This window comes from Drosophila miranda, chromosome XR (assembly GCF_003369915.1).
Source record: "Drosophila miranda strain MSH22 chromosome XR, D.miranda_PacBio2.1, whole genome shotgun sequence".
Classification (NCBI taxonomy): Eukaryota; Metazoa; Arthropoda; class Insecta; order Diptera; family Drosophilidae; genus Drosophila; species Drosophila miranda.
Genome location: NC_046674.1, coordinates 1,796,280 through 1,815,490, shown reverse-complemented (window position 1 = coordinate 1,815,490; position 19,211 = coordinate 1,796,280). Strand labels below are relative to the sequence as shown.

Below are 19,211 nucleotides of genomic sequence, written 5' to 3'. Positions count from 1 at the left end.
TCTACTTCGAGGGCAGTTTGCGTGTGTGTTTTGTCTGTGTGCGGCGTGGCAACATCTAGAAACTGCACGAAGCTTCTATCTCTTTCTGGCAGAATCGCAGAAATTACGCATTATCTGCCCAATGAAAGCGAGAGTATCGCTGGGAAAATGATAAGGAATGAGCGGCGGGGCGAGCCATGTGGAATAACAAGTCCCATCATCAGAGGCACGGCCAAATATTATGTACAGCCCATAAAGGATGAAAAGTAAGGGAAAATACCACGAAAGGCAAAGGTTCTGGATTATTCTGGAAGCACTCGGTGCAATTTAATTAACAGTTTCATGCTCCAGCGTTTCAGCAGTAACTTTAGTTGATGACTAAGAAAAAGACAATTTAATTTGCAAGATTTTATTTCCATGATTTTTCCGCAAATCCTGACCAATTTTTAATGAAATATCTAGAATTTTCTCGATGGCTATTTTTATACCCGATACTCAAAATGTGTATAGGGGTACATACATATGTGTGTACATACATATGTACATACATTAGATTTGTGGTGAAAATGGATGTGTGTAACGTCCAGAAGGAAGAGTTTCCGACCCCATAAAGTATATATATTCTTGATCAGCATCAATAGCCGAGTCGATTGAGCCCTGTCTGTCTGTCCGTCTCTATGAGCGCCTAGTGCTCAGAGACTATAAAAGCTAGAGCAACGACATTTTGTATCCAGACTTCTGTTATATGTCACTGTTACAAGTTTATTTCAAAACACAAAGGGCGAAAATCTGTGGCATCCACAATTTCAAAGATACAAGAAAACAAAAAGAATCGTAGAGAATGACTATATCTTCTAGACTGCGGAATCTGAGCCAGATCTTATTATTATTATAGCCATAATGAAGAAAACAATTTCATTCTTTCTCGCAAAAAGTGAGCCCCTAGATCTCAGAGACTATAAGAGCTAGAGAAACTAAATTTGGTATCCACACTCCTGTGATATCAAACCTGAACAGGTGTATTTCAAAAATTCGCCCCACCCCCTTCTGCCTCCGCAAAGGACGAAAATGTGTGGCATCCATAGAACTCGGAACTTATTAAGGCTATAGCAACAAAACTTGGTATCAACACTCGTGCTAGATCTCACTGCTACATGTGTATTTCAAAATTTCGCCCCACCCCCTTCGGCCTCCATAAAGGACGGAAATCTATGGCATCCACAATATTGAAGATACGAAAAAACTAAAAACGCACAATCATGGAGAATGACCATATCCACCAGATTGCGGAATCTGGATCAGATCGGATCATTATTAAAACCAAAAGGAACAAATCAATTTGCAGTGGCTAAGCAGCGCCCGACGACACGTTCAGACACGTTTTCTGTCTCTCCCGCACGCACACATTGTCGCTCAATGTAGCCATACTGACTATGTATCGGGTATTAATGTAGAGTTGCGGTCGCAACAGTAACCCACAACGTTCCCCCTCGTTTCACCTAGGAATATAATCAGACAGACACAGATACGGAATAGAGAACAGATACAGGGAGAGCCGTAGTACATAGGGATAGTGGGGAAGGTAAGAACAACGGATACGGAGGTACGGATAGTCTGTACAAATTTAAACATATAAATATGTACTTTCTTTTTGTATTTACATCATATATTTCTTCGTTTTAATATATTTATTTTACTTAAGAAAAGGAACTTAAAGAAAAGGAAATTTCTAGAAGTTTCTCGAAGGAACTTATTTTTTACCACAAAAATTAGATTCAATTTGATAACCTTTATTAATCAAAGTTCTTAGGAAATTTACAGGAAGCAAGGATTTGGTTTCCCAATTTAAAAGTTTCCCTGGTGTCAGTTTGAGCAACGTCCAATCCATGAAACATAAGCCATATAAAACTCTTTTCACCGATATTATGTATTTCATTTATGACATTGTTTTTTCCTTATAGCAGTACATGGGCCCCAAATTTACACCATTTATCAGCAACGCAGATGGAAAATGTCTATTCCAGTAATCTATTCTCCAGTAATTAAAGATACATATGTATGTATGTATATTCGTAGCCTAATTATAGCGACTAATACAAATCGTTTATTACTTAATGGGATTTTAAAATCGCTTAACTCTAAAATGTGATGACAAGTGTGCCTTTTATGTGTATTTGTGTGTGTTGGGGCGTGAAGTACGATGTTCGTGTCTGTTTGTGTGTGAGATGGTCTAACGGCATCCTTTTAGTCTTGCACTCTCCGAGCAGTGCTGCAACACTCCGCTTTCGCCAGCGAAACCTCCTCTTCGCTCCGCTCCGTCTACTTGCCCGTCTCCATCTTCTCACCGCCGCCATTTTCGGTCTTGCCATCGGCGGCGGCTGCAGCTCCGGCCCCCTCGGGGGCCTTGACGCTCAAGTGCGCAGGACCGGTTTGTTGGATCTGAACGATGCGCTCCTGCTTGGGCTGCTCCTTGCTGGGCGGCGGGGGCGCCTTCAAGGTGAGCACGCCGTCCGAGGAGACAGTGGACACGACCTCGTTGGGATCAAAGTCCTTTGGCAGCGTGTACTTGCGCACAAAGTGGCGCTGAATCATGCCGTGCCCGTCCTCGCGCTCCTCGTGCTTTCCCTCGACCACGACGGTCTTGTCCACCACTTTCACAGTCAGCTCGTTGGGCTTGAACTGCGACACATCCATGCAGACCTGGAAGCCATCCTTGCCGATGGCCGGTATCAGCGAGTTCTGGCCTCCGCCTGACTGACGTCGGGTTACCAACTGATGGGGATGTCCATGGTGGTGGCTGCGCTCGTACGGCAGGAAGCGGCGGCGCCCCAGGGTGGAGCCGTGGTGAGGCAACATCAGACGTGGACGCTGGAACAGATCGTGGGCGTGGACCCCGAAGCCAAAGTCATCCTCCAGGAAATGATCCCACTCGTTGTAGGCGCTGCGGTAGTCATGGTCGAGCTCGCGGGCCAGGCTCAATAGTGGAACAAGCGACATTTTTATATTTCTTTTCACAAAACTCTTTGTATGGACAAAAAACAATTCTCCAGCGTTGGTGCTTTTACATGATTTGAAATGCAACTGTTAACTGGTCGCCCTTGACGTCGGGTTTTTATACCGACGCTCTGCTCACGCACACTGGCGCAAGCAACAAGCTGTTTTCTCGTTCTCTCTCGCGCTCTTTCTGGCACAGCCGGCACCACCGCAATGCCGGTGGTTGACTGTGTGTGTGTGTGTGTGTGAGAAAGTTCTTGCAATTTCTGGGAGATTCTCAACGCAAATTAAATAGCCATACATACATACATACATATGTACATATGTAAGAACATACATATGTATATACATGCATACAAACACGTTTATTTAAATCATTTTCTTTTCTTATCGAAGTTGTTGTAAATTCAATTGTTTAAATGTTTAAAGTCACGTTCGTGCTGCTGTCTGTGGCGCAGCCCAGTGCATTGATATTAGCTGGAAAGTACATTGAACCTGCGCCGTTTCTGTTTTATATGTACACATACATATGTATGTACGAGCGTGTAGTTGTGCTTGCGTTTTTTTTTTTGTGCCAAACATTTTTTCAGCCACTGCTGCTGCGGCTGCTGCTGCTGAGAAATCTCAAGTAAAGCAGAATTTTAAAAAATATGTGCAGTCGGTTGCTGTGTCAGCTGCATGTGGCAATGTGCAAAAGTATGAACTTGTTAAACCCACATACACGCACACAGAAAGGAAGGCAGACTGACTTTTAACAAAAAAGAGTCCTAAATTGCACAAATATACAATAATACAAAAAAAGTTATACGGGAAAAGTTAAATACATATTTCGAAAATTTATTTATGTATTTACTTTTTCAAAATATGTATGTACATACTTGTACCGCGTATTTACACATAAACATGTACAAATGCAGCGATGGTAAAATCAGCTGATTATACGTCCAGAGAGCGAAGAGAACAGTAAGAAATGTACACTCACGTCTGAAATATTGGTGATAGATCGGATGGAGTGCACACACACATCCGATGATTTTGGCCCATTCAATCATTCAAACCAGAAAAAGAGTGATTAAAGTATATTTTAAGGGTATATATATTTGTGGTATATTGTATTGGTAGTGTTAGGAATCCAACGGAAATTACAGTCATTTTGTTTAAAACTAAGATTACATTACTGAAGGACACTCATTATAACTGGTGCGAGTGTCCAAGGATAACTACAACGTATAAAACAGATTATGGTCTTTGATTGTGATTAAATCTAGGATGGTTTCAATGGCTCCTCTTATTTGTCAGTGCCGTTGTCCTGCTCCAGCTGCTCATTCTGCTTGATGTTGAGGTGGGCGGGTCCCACCTGCTGGATCTGGACAACCCGCTCGGCGCCCTTGTCCTCGATGGCCGGCGGCTTGGGGATGCTCACGGTGAGCACGCCGTCCGAAGACAGGGTGGAGGCCACCTTCTCGGCGTCGTATCCTTCGGGCAGAGCATAGCGCCGGACAAAGTGGCGTGTGATGAAGCCATGATCGTCCTCGCGCTCCTCGTGTTTTCCCTCCACCAGGACAGAGTTATCCTGCACCTTGACGCTCAGTTCGCTAGGCTTGAAATGGGCCACGTCCATGGAAACCTGGAAGCCGTCCTTGCCCACATTGGGCATGGCTCCCGAGGGTCCTCCGGCGCCCATTTGCTTCTCCAGCTGGCGCAGCTGCTGCTCTATGGGTCCAGCCAGCGACAGGTAGGGATTGCCCCGGCGGCGCTGGCAGTAGTAGGGCTCGTAGAGGGGTACCATCGACAAACGACCCAGATCGTCGGCGAGGCTCAAAAGTAACGGTAGGTTTGCCATCTTATTCTTGCTTTAACGGTTCCTTGCAGTAGTATTCTCTGAGAGAAAGCTTTTTTGGCTGACGCTTTAACGGTTTGACGGTTTGAATTCAACTGATGCCGGTCCGAACGAAAGCGCCCGCTATTTATACTCTGACGACAGCTGAGTGGTGGCAGCTCTACTTCGAGGGCAGTTTGCGTGTGTGTTTTGTCTGTGTGCGGCGTGGCAACATCTAGAAACTGCACGAAGCTTCTATCTCTTTCTGGCAGAATCGCAGAAATTACGCATTATCTGCCCAATGAAAGCGAGAGTATCGCTGGGAAAATGATAAGGAATGAGCGGCGGGGCGAGCCATGTGGAATAACAAGTCCCATCATCAGAGGCACGGCCAAATATTATGTACAGCCCATAAAGGATGAAAAGTAAGGGAAAATACCACGAAAGGCAAAGGTTCTGGATTATTCTGGAAGCACTCGGTGCAATTTAATTAAGAAAGACTAAGAAAAAGACAATTCGATTTGCCAGATTTTATTGGCAATTTTAAAGGAAATATCTAGAATTTTCTTGATGGCTATTTTTTCACCTAGGAATATAATCAGACAGACACAGATACGGAATAGAGAACAGATACAGGGAGAGCCGTAGTAAATAGGGATAGAGTGGGGAAGGTAAGAACAGCAGGAAATACGGATAGTCTGTACAGATTTAAGCATATAAATATGTACTTTGTTTTTGTATTTACATCATTACAAAAAGAACTTAAAGAAAAGGAAATTTCTAGAAGTTTCTTGAAGGAGCTATTCGTTAACCACAAAAACTATATACAATTTGATAACCTTTATTAATCAAAGTTCTAAGGAAATTTACAGGAAGCAAGGATTTGGTTTCCCAATTTAAAAGTTTCCCTGGTGTCAGTTTGAGCAACGTCCAATCCATGAAACATAAGCCATATAAAACTCTTTTCACCGATATTATGTATTTCATTTATGACATTGTTTTTTCTTCATAGCAGTACATAAGCCCCAAATTTACACCATTTTTCAGCAACGCAAATGGAAAATGTCTATTCCTGAACTGAAGGTAACTTTTTATGTGGGGAAATCTCTCGTACACTGTTTCCCTGGAGTACATAAGGAGGCAAGTACGTACATATGCATGTAAGTACGGATATATATACATACATACATAGGGAGTCACGTAGCAATCTCTCTTATTGCTATTCCACGGATACACACAACGTGGATCCCCCCATGCCGCCTTGCATACTCTTCTGCTCCTGGATGTGCTCCCATTTAATTGTTGCCAGTCATTCAAGACTCCACTTTGCGCTGTGGAGTCTGTCTGGCTCTAGTCTGGGGAGGGTGTGAGTGTGTTTGTGCATGTGTATGTAGGTGTGTGTAACCGGTTGCCCACACGCACACACTGAAATACACATGTACAGATGTATGTATGTGCAGATGATGCATCAGATGCACACACTGTTGCCAAGTCCTATGTAATGGTACGTGCATATACATATGTACATATGTATGTATGTACTCCGCTCCAGACGTCGTGAGTGCGCATGATTACGCGACGCCGTCCCACTACGCCACCCTTCCTGCCCTACCCCACCGCACCGTACAGTGCCTTCCAGCAGAGCGAAAACCAGCTGTTGTTGTAGTTGCTCCGTTCGCCGGCCTCGCAGCCCGGCACGAGACTTCGTTTTGTGTGCGCTCTCAGCTGTTCGCCCGGCATCTGGAATGGAATTCAACTGCAGCAATTTACATATGTGTACATATGTATGTATGTATGTGAGTATATTTGCATTATGTAGAGATGATATCTCCTGGGGTATAGAGACCCCTGTCTCAATGGAGAGCCGGTTTACCCTGCTTTTGCCGGCCCAAGCCTGGTTTTTTATTTCGGCTGGAATACTTTCTTTGTTCTCTTCGGTTTGCGGAATAGTATCTGAAAGAGGGATTTGAGAATCGAATTTCTATCTACGGCGGGGGGACAATGTTCAGTTCCGCCCCGAAAACTGGGTAAGTAAATAAGACTGCACATAAGGAGGGGACGGGAGATCCCAGCTTCTCCCCCTTTTCGGTGGGTTTCTATCTTTTTTCATGAGACGAAGATAGAGAGACAGAGACAGCCACAGAGGCGGCGGACTTCCAGGCCAGACCTTTCCTTCCAGACTGGACTGTTTTCCATTCAGCGCTGCACAGCCGCTTAAAAACGCCGGCATTCAGCCATAAGCCCTCAAACGTAATCCAGTTAGAGGCCAGAACGGATCGCGCGTGCAGCTCCCCAGACAGGTCCAACTCCAACTCGAAGTCCAAGTCCAAGTCCAAATCCACATACAAATCCAACTGCCAGAGTATAGCACAGCAGATTAAATCCCAGATACGGAATCGGTTTCGGAAAATGTCGCTAATACCGTTCATACTCGATCTGGCCGAGGAGCTGCACGACTTTAACCGCAGCCTGGCCATGGACATCGATGACCTGGGCTTCGGTATGTATCCGCTGGAGCACCAAGTCCCGGCACAGGCACAGACGCAGACGCACTCCCACCCGTACGCCCCACAGCTGAGCCGCCCCGCCCTGCGCCTGGGCCTGGGAACCAGCCCCACGACAACCTCTTCGGTGCTGTGGGTGCCCATCAAGGGCCAACACGCGGCGTCACCAGCACCGCATCATCGTCATCACCCCTACAACCGGGTGGCGGGGGCGAAGACCGTCTGCTGCAATAAGTCGCTGCTGGAGCTGGAGAAGGAGTTGGGGGAGAAGGGTAGCGGGTCAGGAGTCGGTGCAGGGGCTGGAGCTGGAGGAACCACTCCCACCTCCCCGGCCACGGCCAGCAAGTCCGCCTATTCCGTGGTGAACCGCAACGGCTTCCAGGTGAGCATGAACGTGAAGCAGTTCTCCGCCAGGGAGCTGACGGTGCGCACCATAGACAATTGCATCGTGGTTGAGGGCCAGCACGACGAGAAGGAGGACGGTCACGGGGTCATCTCGCGGCACTTCATCCGGAAATACATGCTGCCCAAGGGCTTCGATCCGGCCGAGGTCCACTCGACGCTCTCCTCGGACGGCATTCTCACCGTCAAGGCACCACCGCCCCCTCCGCCCGCCAACAAGGCGGGTGTGGAGCGGCTCGAGCGCATCGTCGACATCCAGCAGCTTTTGCAGTCGCAGCTGCAGCCGAAGGATGCGCAGACGCCGAAACCGGTTCCAACAGAGGCACATGCACAGGCAGAGGCAGAGCCGAAGAGCGTCGCCGCCCTAACACCAACACCAACAGCAGGAGCAGCAGCAGCAGCAGCAGCAGCAGCAGCCACCCCGGAGAGCAACGGTAATGGCCAGGCAGAGGCTGTAGCAGCCGCTGCTGACGTCGACGTCGCTGCCGACATTGCAGTTCCAGCTGAGGCTGCAGCAAAAGCAGTGGACACTACATCCACCACTTGCACTTCCACTACAACTTCCAATTCCAATGCCAATAATGGCGTGAAGGTAGAGTCCGAGTCCATGGAAGTGGCAACTACTGCCGAGGCTTCCACTCCCAAGGAGGACTCTCCTCCCAATCCGACTGCAGCTGTGGTGAGCAGCTCCGAGGAGGAGGCCAAAACCGAGCCCAATGCCAACGACGTGGCCGTCAGCTCCAACAATGGAAGCAGCGGCAACGGCAATACCGATGTGGCGCCCGTTGTCGGTGATGATGAGGACATGCCCATGGCCGCCACGGCCAAAGCGGTAGGGGAAGAGAAGCAGCAGGAGAAGGAGCCCGAGAAGGTGGAGAAGCCGAGCAAGGGGGCTGAGGAGCTGGCTGCCGTCGATGCTGCCATACTTCTGGCCAAAAATCAGCCGGCTGCAGACGGGGGGGAGAACGGTGCAGCCGCAGTGGGCGGGGAAAACGGAGCCTCTGCCGGTGGGGAGAATGGAGCAGCTGCGGCAAAAACCGAAGAGGTGGCCGCAAAGTGAAGACTGAAAGAAAACGAAAAGAGAAAGAGAAAAATAATATGTATGTATGCGTGAGTTTTATTCGTAAATGTTTCCTGTGTTCTCTTTTGGCATTTCGCTATAAACAGACAGAGATAGAAGCTATGTAAGTATGATGAAAAAGAGGGAGATGATGTCGACTCAATTACTACGCGAGCGGGATAGCAGTATGATTTCCTAAAAAATATGTGACAACAACTACAAGTATTCCAGTAAAACTTAGAGGAAAAACCACTTAATGTACTTACAATAAAAACAAATTAAGAGAATTCGAAGTGAGCGGCGTTGCTTTTTTTTGCCGGTAACTCTTTCTCCCTCACACACAACACACACACACACACGAACAAGGGGGAACAATTTTTGCTCTCACATACACAAACATATGGTGAACGACCGAAAGCTTTTTTGCTCTCTCGCTTTAGCTCTCTCTTTCTGACACACACACACACACACACTCCCAGAAACTGCCAGACGCTTCTAGAAGAGCGAAGGGGCTGCGGCGGCTATAAAAGCCGCAGCGACAGATCAAAGCGGACTAAAACAACCGTTGACTTCCACCGTGCAAACAGCAAAGCAAAGCGAGTGCATTCTTTTAAAACATAACCTAAACGTTTATACAGTTAATTTTATACCACAAAATGGCGTTGTCTACACTGATTTCTCTGGTCGACGAGCTGCAGGAGCCCCGCAGCCCCATCTACGAGTTTGGCCTGGGCATGCATCCGCATTCCCACCATCTCATCATGCCCCAGCGCCACTCCATCAACGGCTGCCCGTGCGCTTCACCGATGTGTGCGGCCTCGCCGGCGGGACAGGTGATGGCGGCGCGCCGCCACATTGCCAAGAACAACGACATCCACTGGCCCGTTACCCATGTGGGCAAGGAGGGATTCCAGGTGTGCATGGACGTGGCCCAGTTCAAACCAAGTGAGCTCAGCGTCAAGGTCGTGGACAAGTCCATCATGATCGAGGGCAAGCACGAGGAGCGACAGGACGATCATGGCCACATCATGCGTCACTTCGTGCGTCGCTACCAGGTGCCCCAGGGCTACGAGCCGGAGAAGGTCGTCTCCCAGCTGTCCTCCGACGGCGTGCTCACTGTGAGCATTCCGAAGCCGCTACCCATCGCGGACAAGTCCAAGGAGCGTCTCATCCAGATCCAGCAGGTGGGACCCGCCCATCTGAATGTCAAGCAGAATGCCGTCGAGGATAAGGGCAAGGAGAACGGCTCTGCCAATGGCAGCTCCAAGTAGAATGCCAAAATGCCATCAATGATATCAAGTTCTTGCATTGTCAATCCACACCCATCATTCCCTCACATACCTGAATCTGTAACCTATTTATTCAAAACGCATTTGTAACGAGCTAAAGACTTGAGAAATAATTTATTAAATATGTATGTATACACCTGGTGTGAAAAATCAACGTAACTGAGTGATTTCTTAGGCTGTTTTGTTTTTTAAAGGGAAACGCTAAATCCGAAGCTTTGATTAATTGATTAACTTTGTCATTTTAGAAGCTACTAAGGCATATTTTCTTCTCTTCGATTACTAAGATTGTAATTCCTAGCGCCCTATTTTAAGAAGCTGATTACATAGTAACTTATTTTTGTTAGATGCCCTTTAGCAAGCACAAATTATGTATCATCAGTTTGATTCTGGCTGAGAGACCTTACCAAGGAAAACCTTCTGTAAAAGTCTGTTATTGTATTCGCCAATATTTCCACATATAACGTCCACTATGCACACTTTCATTTGGGCGCAACCAGCCGCATCCGTCCTACCCATAAACCCAAAAAATATCATGTAGGTCTAATTTATTGCGCATTTTATATTACCCACGGGTACAAATTGTATTTATGTATTAGAATCCAATTGAAATTTCGTTTGCACTTGCCTCTGCCTGCTAGCCCAAAAATAGTTCACCTTGAGTTTGGCGCGTTTTTTTATGAGTGGGGATGGTACGTGTGTCCCTCCTATGGGATGGGCTTAGAGTTGGATTGGGGAACAGGGGTTCCATCTACTTCCAGGGCAGGGCCAGCTTGCCTGTCTCGTGGACGCGGATCATACGCTCGCCCGGACTGTAGTACTTGGATGGAGGCGGCGGCGGGGCCTTGATGGTGAGGATTCCGTCCGTGGATATGTCGGAGATCACCTCGTTGGCGTTGTAGCCTCGCGGCAGGAGGTACTTCCGCACAAAGTGTCGCTCTACCAGGCCGTTGGAGCCCTCGCTCCGTCTGTTGTGGTTGCCCTGGACGATGACATAGTCGTCGTTGGTCTTGACCACGATCTCGTGCGGATGGAACTGCCGCACATCGATGTCCACGCGGAAGCCCTTCTCGTCCACGTGCACCCGCTCGCCGGAGTAGTAATTGTCCCAACGCATCGGATAGGCCCAATCGTAGGGATTGGATTGTATCAGCTGGTTCCGGACGCGACGCGTCACCAGCTCGTCCATGGGCCGCAACAGGTCGCTCCTGCTACTGTGGTGGGCGGGCCACCAGACCCGCGGATCGTCCCAGAGATACGGATACATCTGGAAGTCGTAAGGAGCCTGGTACAGCGGACGGGGTCTGTCCAGTTCGCGCGACAGATCGCGATATGTGGTCGGCACCAGAGTCATTTCTTTGCGGGATTTGGTAACGACTCGTTCGCTTTCGCGTTCAGATTTCTTATAAAATTTGTCTTGGCCGCTGTTAGTTCTTTTATAGATGACCGGGTGGCCTCGCCCAATGTCGGATGCAGCGCCGGATGCGAATGGGGATGGGACAGCTATGACTCATCCTAGCCGATGCGCCTCGGGTCGGCCAAGTGCAGCGAGACTACCCGCGAGAAGGAAGGCCAACGAGACACACACGAGCGTGGCCAATTGGACCCGCGTCAAGTGGCGTCTACGTCACCAAGCAGAGTGCTGGGGGATGGGGAAAGGGCGACTGGGGGCAAAATCAAACGAAAGTTTTTCGGTTGATCTACGGGATGTGCCAGTAGGTGATTTTGGCACAGCCAAAGGTTTGTGCCACTATGGTGAAATAAAACGATAGTTCCTGCGTTCGTTTATCATTATCTTGTATGTATTTCCGTATTTAAACTAAGGGAGTACTTGTAGGGCTAACATATGGAGTAGGTCATAGGTTAAAAGGGATCACTAGCTTTCAATTCACTTCAGTCAGGAGTCATCTCCTTCCATAGAGCATTGGGTCGCCCTACTGCTTGCTGGTTTCTGTGCTTTCCTCCTCCACCTGGCCAGCGGCCTTCCCGGCCGGAGCGCCAGTCTGCTCGATGGGGACCACACGCTCCTTGAGGGCCTCTTGTACAGCTGGAGGATTGGGCACACTGATCGTTAGAACACCATCGCTGCTCAGGCTGGAGGTGACCTTGTCGGCCTCGTATCCCTGCGGCAGAACGAAGCGCCGCATGAAATGCCGCGAGCTGTAGCCTCCGGCATCGCCCTCCTCCTGCTGCTCGGCCTTGCCCTCGACCAGGACAATGCTCTCGTCCAGCACCTTCACCTTCAGCTCGTTGTAGTCCTTCACGTCCAGAGTCAGCCGGTAGCCCTCCTTGGTGACGGTGGCCGGGGGAGCGAACTCCCGCTCCTGCCAGCGGGCGATCTGCTGCCAGTTGCGGGGCAGAGCCACGCTCCAAACGGGCGGCTCGTGGAAGAAGGCCTGGAAAGGCGACAGGCGTGGCATCCTGGACATCTCCTCGGCCATGCGTAGGAACATCGGTAGGGAACGCATTCTGATGAAATCTTCACTTAAACTGTTGAAATTTCTCTTGCTAGCTCTCTCAGTATGTGAGGTGCTATCTTGCTGGGCTTTTGTTGAATTGCGAGTGCCGGCCCTCTGTGCCAGCTATTTATACGTGTCGCCGCTAGTGTATAGAAACATCCGGAACTTTCTTGGCGTACTACGTCTGATGCAATTTTGAGCGGTCAATGTGGTGGTGGTGGCACTGGGTGGCTTCTAGCAACAGGGAGATGTCTCTAGAGCACTCCATAGACAGCTTTCGGTTTATTTGCTTGTACATATCTCTCTCTCTCTCTCATTTTGGTTGCTTCTTGCGGTAGGTCAGTGTCAGTGCTTTCGACAGAGAGAGCAATTGAAGAGAGCTATAGTGAAAGCGAGACGACTAGCGTTGCTAAAGTGCATGTGTGTGCTCTTGTGTTTGCATGTATGGCTAAGCTTTGGCGTTAGTAGAAAAGCTCAAATTTATTTTGACTTTCTTCATTCAATTTTATTGTACATAAATTTTAAATCTTACTAATAAATTTAGAGACCCTCCTTTTGGGCCCACTCCAGCCAGGAGCCCTTGTAAATAACCACACTGTGGGAAAATTTAAGTTCCGTGTTAAGTAACTGTAAGGCAAAAATAATGCATTTCTACTCACTTTGTAAAACCCTGGGCCTTGGCAATTTTCTCGGCCTCCAGCACCCGTTTACCCGAGCGACAGGAGAATATGATCTTGGAATCCTTGCCCGGCTTGTCCCTTCCGTAGCGGCTCTTGAAGTCCTTGCTATCCATACACAAGGCTTTGTCCAGCTCTGGCACTGAAAAGTCGAAGATTTTCTATTAAAACTTTCGACAACCTTGGGGCTACGTTATTACAGGGTATGTTGAGGCTGGCTGGAATAATGCCCGTCTGTTGCAGCTCCTCCTTCTGCCGCACATCGATCAGATAGATCTCCGAGTGATTGGGCACGTCCTTAACCTGTTCATATGTGGCCATGTTGCACAGCGGGCGGAAGATGGCGTTCAATTGGTATGCCAGTCGGTACGGAACTGACTTTCCCGCTCGCACTGAAAGATACATTTTCTGTCTAAATCGTGATTTGTTTGCCTACGTCTGCTTATCAGCTTGTTTTTTGTGTGCCGTTGTTGTTGACGCCAGTGGGGCCTCTAATTGACATAGCGTCGAGGTTCGGGTTACGTCTGAATGCTGTCCCCCAGATCCATATTGAATTTCAAATTTCAAACTCGATATGGATCTATCTCCCAGTCAGTGCTTGCTATATACAGAGATTTAGATCCTAGAACATACATACATATGTAAGTTCTACTAAATACCATAAAGCAGCTCAGATTCGAGTCCTGCCTGTGCCCTGTTTCTCGAAGCAGACCCCCAGAATGTTCCTCTGTTCTGTTGCGAATAAAGCTCTGCAGCACAAGCTTTCTTTCCCCTGCCAGTGGTGCTTATAAAAAGGAGTCGCGCGCCCAGGAAACTCCACATTTGAGTCGGAAAATTCAGGGAAAATAGTTCGCGAAACAGTAGCGACCGCCTACCGTAGTATTCACCCCCTGCTGGTAAAACAACCCCTCACAGTATTACAGGGAAAACAGGTCGTCGGTTCAGTGAACTTCCACCAGATACAGAATCTAAATCAAGAAAAACTTCGAAAAAATGCCAGATATTCCGTTTGTCTTGAATCTGGACTCACCCGACTCCATGTACTACGGCCACGACATGTTCCCCAATCGCATGTACCGCCGCGCGCACTCGCGACAGCCCCACGAGCTGGATCTTCACACGCTGGGACTGATTGCCCGGATGGGTGCCCATGCTCATCAACTGGTGGCCAAGAAACGGAGCGGCGAGCTGGCCGCTCTGGGTGCCATTCGTGCCGGGGACAAGAAGGGCAATTTTGAGGTGAATCTCGATGTGGGGCTCTTCCAGCCCGGCGAGCTGACCGTGAAGCTGGTCAACGACTGCATTGTGGTGGAGGGCAAGCATGAGGAGCGCGAGGATGATCACGGACATGTGTCGCGCCACTTTGTCCGCCGCTATCCGCTGCCCAAGGAGTACGATGCGGATGCAGTGGCTTCCACTTTAACTGAGGACGGCGTCCTCACCATAACTGTGCCACCTCTGGTGTCCGAGGATGAACCAAAGGAGCGTGTCATAACTATCAAGCACGTGGGCCCGTCCGATCTCTTTCAGAATGGCAATGGAAACAAGGAGCAGTCAGCCTCGCCTCCCTCCGAGGCCAAGTAAAAAGCTCAGCCTCAAAAAACAGACGCGCCATCAGCCGCCAAGTGATTTCCCAAGACTCTCTCTTTTTTTTGTCGTTGCACTAAAAAGACGCAAATTATGCACCAAATTTATTCATTAATAACTACCAACAACATTTTAAAGTCCAATTAAAGCCAATTTTAAGACTAATCAAAATTCAGTATTAATAAAGGAATATAATTATCGAAGCGCTCCCGTTGTTCTTTTGGGGGGTTTCTTTTTTCATTTGCATCCATTGGGCTTTTAAAATGTATGTATATGGAAACTTTAGGGACTAAAAGACATGCATAGCATATATCCATATGCAAAATAGATCGCCACCCCGTTGAAAGCTTTTCCCAATAATTATTCCCCAATAAGCCTTTTTCTTGCATTTTCAGTTTCAAATGAGAGGGCGCCAAATAAAGGTATCGATATGTCGGACTTTTAGTGATGTATGTCGACTTTTCCCCAAAATAAAGTTTCACAGCTTTGAATCAGCGACATTTTATAGAAATCATTACAAACAGGGAGCAAAGAAATCTGTATATCCAGTATTCGTAATTGTTCAGCCCTCTCAGGGGCTTTCTCAGGGACTGGGAGCTTAAAAATATTTCTGCAATGTAACAGGTACACGGCTATCGACCATCCCTAACCAAATAGTAACCTCAAAAATGTTTTGTTTACTTTTGCGGCGGTCGGGCAATTCCTGCAAATTAGTCGGAAAACATATAGTCAAAACCTCCCGTCTTACGTCCATCAAGGCTCTGCACACCACACGATGTAAGTAGACCGGAATGCCCATCAGGAGCGAATTCACTGTAAATTGAATGTAATCGGTATCTAAGATTATGAAATGGTTATCTCTCCACCCTTGCAGGGCTGCGGCATGGCGAGTACGAGTGGCAAGATCCCAAGTCTCCAGATGAAATGTGAGTAGAACCGTCATCCTTCTTAAGTCTTCCATTAACGGGGAGCTCCCTGCAACGCAGAGTAAACATCACGTATGTTGACAAGGACGGAAAGCGCACCAAAGTGCAGGGAAAAGTCGGAGACAATGTGCTCTACCTGGCCCATCGTCACGGCATCGAGATGGAGGGCGCCTGCGAGGCTTCGCTAGCCTGCACCACCTGCCACGTTTACGTGGATCACAATTTTCTCGAAAAACTAAAGGAGGCCGAGGAGAAGGAGGACGATCTGCTGGACATGGCTCCCTTTCTGCGTGAGAACTCGCGCCTCGGCTGCCAAATCCTGCTCGATAAGAGCATGGATGGCATCGAACTTCAGTTGCCCAAGGCAACGCGAAACTTTTACGTGGACGGGCACAAGCCCAAGCCCCACTAGTCCCGCTCTGGTCACTGTTAATTAGCTTTAAATGTTAAATAAACACGCGAGTTGAGTATATATATATCGTTCCCAACTTGTATATTTCTGAAAATGTATACAATGCTTTCGATTTGCTTTGCGTCATTCCATCGTGAATTAAACTAAAGTAGAATTCGTTAAGTGGAGCCTATAATATTACATTTTCTATGATGACAATTTTGGGGAAAGCAGTGGACAGAAACAGGTGAAACATTCGCGTCTTCTGCGCTGTGGGGATTGGGATGAGCGACATAAAAGTGTTTGTAAAACATCTGATAAAACTATATTACAATTAAAGCAAAGTACAAAAATATAAACTTTAATAGCAAAAAAACTAAAAGAGCAGTGCAGCAAATCCTACAACCATGCGTATGTGTGTGTGTGTGTGCGTGTGTGTCGTAGGGATTGAAATGTTGCACACTGGTCTGGGTGGAGAATAGGGCGCTCTCTCAGTTTGATGACGGACTGGGGCTGCTGGAGCCTGAGGCGGAGCGCGATCGAACACTGGCGCGATCCTCTTGCTCGCTGCGCTCTTCCTCACGGTCGCAACTCTTCTCGTCCTTGTCCAGGTCGGCGGGCTCGGATGTCTTGGTCTGTTGTTTCTCTGGTGCAGCCGTGATAATTTCCTCTTTGGGCGACAGATTCTCTCGCTTGATAGCTTCCCTTTCTGCCTTGCTGGGCCCGCTGGGCCCCTTTTTGCAGCTCCTTTTCAAGATGGCTAGGTCCTTGATCAGACTGGAAATTTTGCGGTTCAAGTTATCAACCTTCATGTCGTGCAGACGCTCGACCTCCTTCAGCCTGTTGCGCATGTCATTTTCCTTTTCGAAGTTCTTGCCTTTCAGCTCGGTCAACTAATAGGGAGAGAGTATGAGCAGATATTAGCAGATATTTAGTCATAGAAAGACATGCGCGTTACTAACTTGCTTATCCTTCTCCAGCAGTTCTTTGTCTTTTTGATTGAGACGCTTCTCCAGGCTGGCGATGCGCTCCTTAAGGTATGTGATGGCCACCACATGATCGGACGAATTAGTGTCCACAGTGATGGCAGCCGGGGCTGCAATTGTGCCGTTGCCGCTGTTACCGCGTGATATCTTGTCCGGAAGATCCAATCCAGCTCCGCTCACCGCCGTAACGCCGCCGGCATTGTTGCTCCCGCCACTCTTGCCGAGCTCGTTGCGCGAGGGCTTCTTTGCCGAGGCGCTGTCTCTGTGCGAGGAAGACGACTTTTCATGCGGCCGCTTCTTGGACATGGGTATTCGGCCCTCCTGCTGGGCTTTCAGCACAGCACGCTTGTAGGCGCAGGTACACAGCCAGCAGAGGAGTTTTCCATTGACCTGGAAGCGAAACGAAACGTGATTGATTAAGGGCGATTACAAAGGCTTAAGCCCTAATCTTAGACTAGATTTGGTCTCTTATGAACGCAAATACATGATTCTTAGGTTCGTGCAAATCGACGAAGTGGCGAGCAGCATTGGTACAGTTTAACACGCTCGATTTTTCTACATATATTTGTCTTAAATTTATGGTTTTAACATTAAGGGCTGCTTCCGAAGGGCGCTCCTTGGCCGGGTGCAGTGAGAGAGGGTGAAGGACGCTGACCTTTTTGTTCTCGTCGCGCCTGTCAAAGGCTGATCGCAGCTTGCATTCGTCGCAGTGGACTGGTGGTCCATACTTTGCCTCGTAGCTGGCGCATCTATTTTGCATGATTTTGTGTGATTTTGAGTTTGTTAAATTTTTTCACACGTGGCAGCAGAAAAGAGAAGAAGAAAAATGTTTTGCGTTCATAAGAGACGTTGTATTGTTTGGTTTTGACTGGTTCTTTGATACAATAGATAGAAAATCAAGAAAGAAGAGTCTACTACTGAAGGAGTTACAAAGTCATGTACTTTGAAGGCACAATTAGTTGGGTAGCTAGGCTATGGGGATTGGTATCGTAGAAAACGATATACAGCTGTGGTTTAACTTAAGAAAAATAGAATTCGAATATTCAAGATTTTTTCTTACATTGTGCATTCAAATTACACGGCCATACATTGCTCAGAATAGAACCAAACTACTTTTACCAAAAGATTTACTCGAGAGTTGTGTTTCAGTTTATACAAACTAGGAGAAATCAAGAAGTGAACATACCTCATGCACTTGGACCCCGCGAAGGCAGCCACAATCTTGCAGCACTCGCACGGACTGGGCTTACCGTATTTTCCCAGATAGTGTTCGCATTTTTTACAGGCACTCTGTGATTTGCTGTGAAGTACATGTATGGGAGACTCAATAGAGAGGGTCATTATCAGGCTGGGGATCCATTCAACTTACGTGGCGGGTTGAAACTCCGAGCGGCAGTAAGTACATTTAACAATTGAGGTAGAACCACGGCAGCCCTGCGAAAATCAAGGTTAATGTAGGTTTAGTAAATGCTGCGGATGTTTTTCTGTGCTGTTCGGGTTGTTTATTAGTCACAGCAGCAGACAGCAGCCACCGACGACAAACGACTGACGCTGTGGCCGCGACAGACGCTGCTTCTTCTTGCCATCCATTTTCACTTAAAATGCGCAGCAAAATTTTCGCAACAAAGCGACGCGTCATTGCTGTCGCTTGCCAAGATAAAACACACACAAACATCAAAACTTTTGTTTACTGCATTTTGTTAGGGCCACAGTCATGCTATTTTTTCTTTTTTTTTTTCTTTATTTAATTGTCTCTGCCATTCGCTTTTCACCTTGCAAAGTTGCTGTCCCGAGGATAATTCTTCGTATGGATGACGCGAGAAACATTTGGAGCAAGCGAATAATACTTTTGCACTCATGGTTATGATATTTGCGTGCAATTGAATTTTGTGCTAGAGTTAAAAAAAAAAACTTGTTGTTCCGGGATGCAGTGGATATATCGGTCGCGGATTTATCGATAAATAACCGTCCGACCCTCAGATATATACCAAAATATACCGTCTCATTTAAAAACATACCGTAAATATACTAACGAATTCAAGTTCTATTCTACATATTCCTCGATTATGATATTCCGTCGAATATTACTAGCTAAATAGAACCCTCAGCCCTGCCCACATAATATTATACGATTAATGAAT

General features: G+C 47.6%; 10 protein-coding genes across 11 annotated transcripts; 4 read left to right on the top strand and 6 right to left on the bottom strand.

Annotated features, from left to right (window-relative positions):
- Positions 1–1,751: 1,751 nt before the first annotated feature.
- On the bottom strand, positions 1,752–3,049 carry LOC117186297 (heat shock protein 27-like). Its single transcript, XM_033386865.1, has one exon. The coding sequence runs from the start codon at positions 2,974–2,976 to the stop codon at positions 2,299–2,301; it is 678 nt and encodes a 225-aa protein (XP_033242756.1). The 5' UTR covers positions 2,977–3,049; the 3' UTR covers positions 1,752–2,298.
- A 1,002-nt stretch (positions 3,050–4,051) lies between these two features.
- Positions 4,052–4,932, bottom strand: LOC108153482 (heat shock protein 23). The gene has a single exon (XM_017283521.2). It carries the CDS (start codon positions 4,814–4,816, stop codon positions 4,262–4,264), a length of 555 nt encoding a protein of 184 aa, XP_017139010.2. The 5' UTR covers positions 4,817–4,932; the 3' UTR covers positions 4,052–4,261.
- A 2,115-nt stretch (positions 4,933–7,047) lies between these two features.
- LOC108153054 (heat shock protein 67B1) lies at positions 7,048–9,051 on the top strand. Its single transcript, XM_017282825.2, has one exon. The coding sequence runs from the start codon at positions 7,202–7,204 to the stop codon at positions 8,756–8,758; it is 1,557 nt and encodes a 518-aa protein (XP_017138314.1). The 5' UTR covers positions 7,048–7,201; the 3' UTR covers positions 8,759–9,051.
- Positions 9,052–9,295: 244 nt separating this feature from the next.
- On the top strand, positions 9,296–10,189 carry LOC108153055 (heat shock protein 26). The gene has a single exon (XM_017282827.2). The coding sequence runs from the start codon at positions 9,415–9,417 to the stop codon at positions 10,027–10,029; it is 615 nt and encodes a 204-aa protein (XP_017138316.1). The 5' UTR covers positions 9,296–9,414; the 3' UTR covers positions 10,030–10,189.
- Positions 10,190–10,575: 386 nt separating this feature from the next.
- On the bottom strand, positions 10,576–11,454 carry LOC108153056 (heat shock protein 27). The gene has a single exon (XM_017282828.2). It carries the CDS (start codon positions 11,396–11,398, stop codon positions 10,796–10,798), a length of 603 nt encoding a protein of 200 aa, XP_017138317.1. The 5' UTR covers positions 11,399–11,454; the 3' UTR covers positions 10,576–10,795.
- A 370-nt stretch (positions 11,455–11,824) lies between these two features.
- On the bottom strand, positions 11,825–12,770 carry LOC108153471 (heat shock protein 22). The gene has a single exon (XM_017283502.2). The coding sequence runs from the start codon at positions 12,510–12,512 to the stop codon at positions 11,979–11,981; it is 534 nt and encodes a 177-aa protein (XP_017138991.1). The 5' UTR covers positions 12,513–12,770; the 3' UTR covers positions 11,825–11,978.
- A 216-nt stretch (positions 12,771–12,986) lies between these two features.
- Positions 12,987–13,773, bottom strand: LOC108153470 (rhodanese domain-containing protein CG4456). The gene is made up of 3 exons (XM_017283501.2): positions 13,381–13,773; positions 13,163–13,322; positions 12,987–13,098 (listed from the first exon to the last, which is right to left on the bottom strand). The coding sequence occupies exons 1-3, from the start codon at positions 13,583–13,585 to the stop codon at positions 13,044–13,046; spliced, it is 420 nt and encodes a 139-aa protein (XP_017138990.1). The 5' UTR covers positions 13,586–13,773; the 3' UTR covers positions 12,987–13,043.
- A 218-nt stretch (positions 13,774–13,991) lies between these two features.
- Positions 13,992–14,970, top strand: LOC108152992 (heat shock protein 67B3). The gene has a single exon (XM_017282727.2). It carries the CDS (start codon positions 14,174–14,176, stop codon positions 14,762–14,764), a length of 591 nt encoding a protein of 196 aa, XP_017138216.1. The 5' UTR covers positions 13,992–14,173; the 3' UTR covers positions 14,765–14,970.
- A 431-nt stretch (positions 14,971–15,401) lies between these two features.
- On the top strand, positions 15,402–16,176 carry LOC108152993 (adrenodoxin-like protein 1, mitochondrial). The gene is made up of 3 exons (XM_017282728.2): positions 15,402–15,544; positions 15,642–15,693; positions 15,754–16,176. The coding sequence occupies exons 1-3, from the start codon at positions 15,436–15,438 to the stop codon at positions 16,103–16,105; spliced, it is 513 nt and encodes a 170-aa protein (XP_017138217.1). The 5' UTR covers positions 15,402–15,435; the 3' UTR covers positions 16,106–16,176.
- On the bottom strand, positions 16,162–19,008 carry LOC108152991 (protein FAM76A). 2 transcript variants are annotated; one of them, XM_017282725.2, is made up of 6 exons: positions 18,843–19,008; positions 18,440–18,504; positions 18,257–18,370; positions 17,726–17,819; positions 17,047–17,460; positions 16,162–16,977 (listed from the first exon to the last, which is right to left on the bottom strand). In XM_017282725.2, the coding sequence occupies exons 1-6, from the start codon at positions 18,927–18,929 to the stop codon at positions 16,576–16,578; spliced, it is 1,176 nt and encodes a 391-aa protein (XP_017138214.1). In that variant the 5' UTR covers positions 18,930–19,008; the 3' UTR covers positions 16,162–16,575. The 2 variants fall into 2 exon arrangements, with proteins under 2 accessions (XP_017138214.1, XP_017138215.1); XM_017282726.1 differs by lacking the exons at positions 17,726–17,819; positions 18,440–18,504; positions 18,843–19,008 and having other exon boundaries at positions 18,257–18,344.
- Between the last annotated feature and the right edge of the window lie 203 nt (positions 19,009–19,211).

What these genes read in the sequence shown, in the direction of transcription:
- LOC108153470 (XM_017283501.2), bottom strand. Translation starts at nt 13,585, where the DNA reads ATGTATCTTTCAGTGCGAGCGGGAAAGTCAGTTCCGTACCGACTGGCA. An exon ending in AGCCAGCCTCAACATACCCT is followed by an intron (nt 13,323 to 13,380) that starts GTAATAACGTAG and finishes TCGACTTTTCAG; the next exon opens with TGCCAGAGCTGGACAAAGCC. An exon ending in AAGGCCCAGGGTTTTACAAA is followed by an intron (nt 13,099 to 13,162) that starts GTGAGTAGAAAT and finishes ATTTTCCCACAG; the next exon opens with TGTGGTTATTTACAAGGGCT.
- LOC108152991 (XM_017282725.2), bottom strand. Translation starts at nt 18,929, where the DNA reads ATGAGTGCAAAAGTATTATTCGCTTGCTCCAAATGTTTCTCGCGTCAT. An exon ending in CGGGACAGCAACTTTGCAAG is followed by an intron (nt 18,505 to 18,842) that starts GTGAAAAGCGAA and finishes TGATTTTCGCAG; the next exon opens with GGCTGCCGTGGTTCTACCTC. An exon ending in TCGGAGTTTCAACCCGCCAC is followed by an intron (nt 18,371 to 18,439) that starts GTAAGTTGAATG and finishes TGTACTTCACAG; the next exon opens with CAAATCACAGAGTGCCTGTA.
- LOC108153482 (XM_017283521.2), bottom strand. Translation starts at nt 4,816, where the DNA reads ATGGCAAACCTACCGTTACTTTTGAGCCTCGCCGACGATCTGGGTCGT.
- LOC108153056 (XM_017282828.2), bottom strand. Translation starts at nt 11,398, where the DNA reads ATGACTCTGGTGCCGACCACATATCGCGATCTGTCGCGCGAACTGGAC.
- LOC108153471 (XM_017283502.2), bottom strand. Translation starts at nt 12,512, where the DNA reads ATGCGTTCCCTACCGATGTTCCTACGCATGGCCGAGGAGATGTCCAGG.
- LOC117186297 (XM_033386865.1), bottom strand. Translation starts at nt 2,976, where the DNA reads ATGTCGCTTGTTCCACTATTGAGCCTGGCCCGCGAGCTCGACCATGAC.
- LOC108153055 (XM_017282827.2), top strand. Translation starts at nt 9,415, where the DNA reads ATGGCGTTGTCTACACTGATTTCTCTGGTCGACGAGCTGCAGGAGCCC.
- LOC108152993 (XM_017282728.2), top strand. Translation starts at nt 15,436, where the DNA reads ATGTTTTGTTTACTTTTGCGGCGGTCGGGCAATTCCTGCAAATTAGTC. An exon ending in GGCTCTGCACACCACACGAT is followed by an intron (nt 15,545 to 15,641) that starts GTAAGTAGACCG and finishes CCACCCTTGCAG; the next exon opens with GGCTGCGGCATGGCGAGTAC. An exon ending in CCCAAGTCTCCAGATGAAAT is followed by an intron (nt 15,694 to 15,753) that starts GTGAGTAGAACC and finishes CCTGCAACGCAG; the next exon opens with AGTAAACATCACGTATGTTG.
- LOC108153054 (XM_017282825.2), top strand. Translation starts at nt 7,202, where the DNA reads ATGTCGCTAATACCGTTCATACTCGATCTGGCCGAGGAGCTGCACGAC.
- LOC108152992 (XM_017282727.2), top strand. Translation starts at nt 14,174, where the DNA reads ATGCCAGATATTCCGTTTGTCTTGAATCTGGACTCACCCGACTCCATG.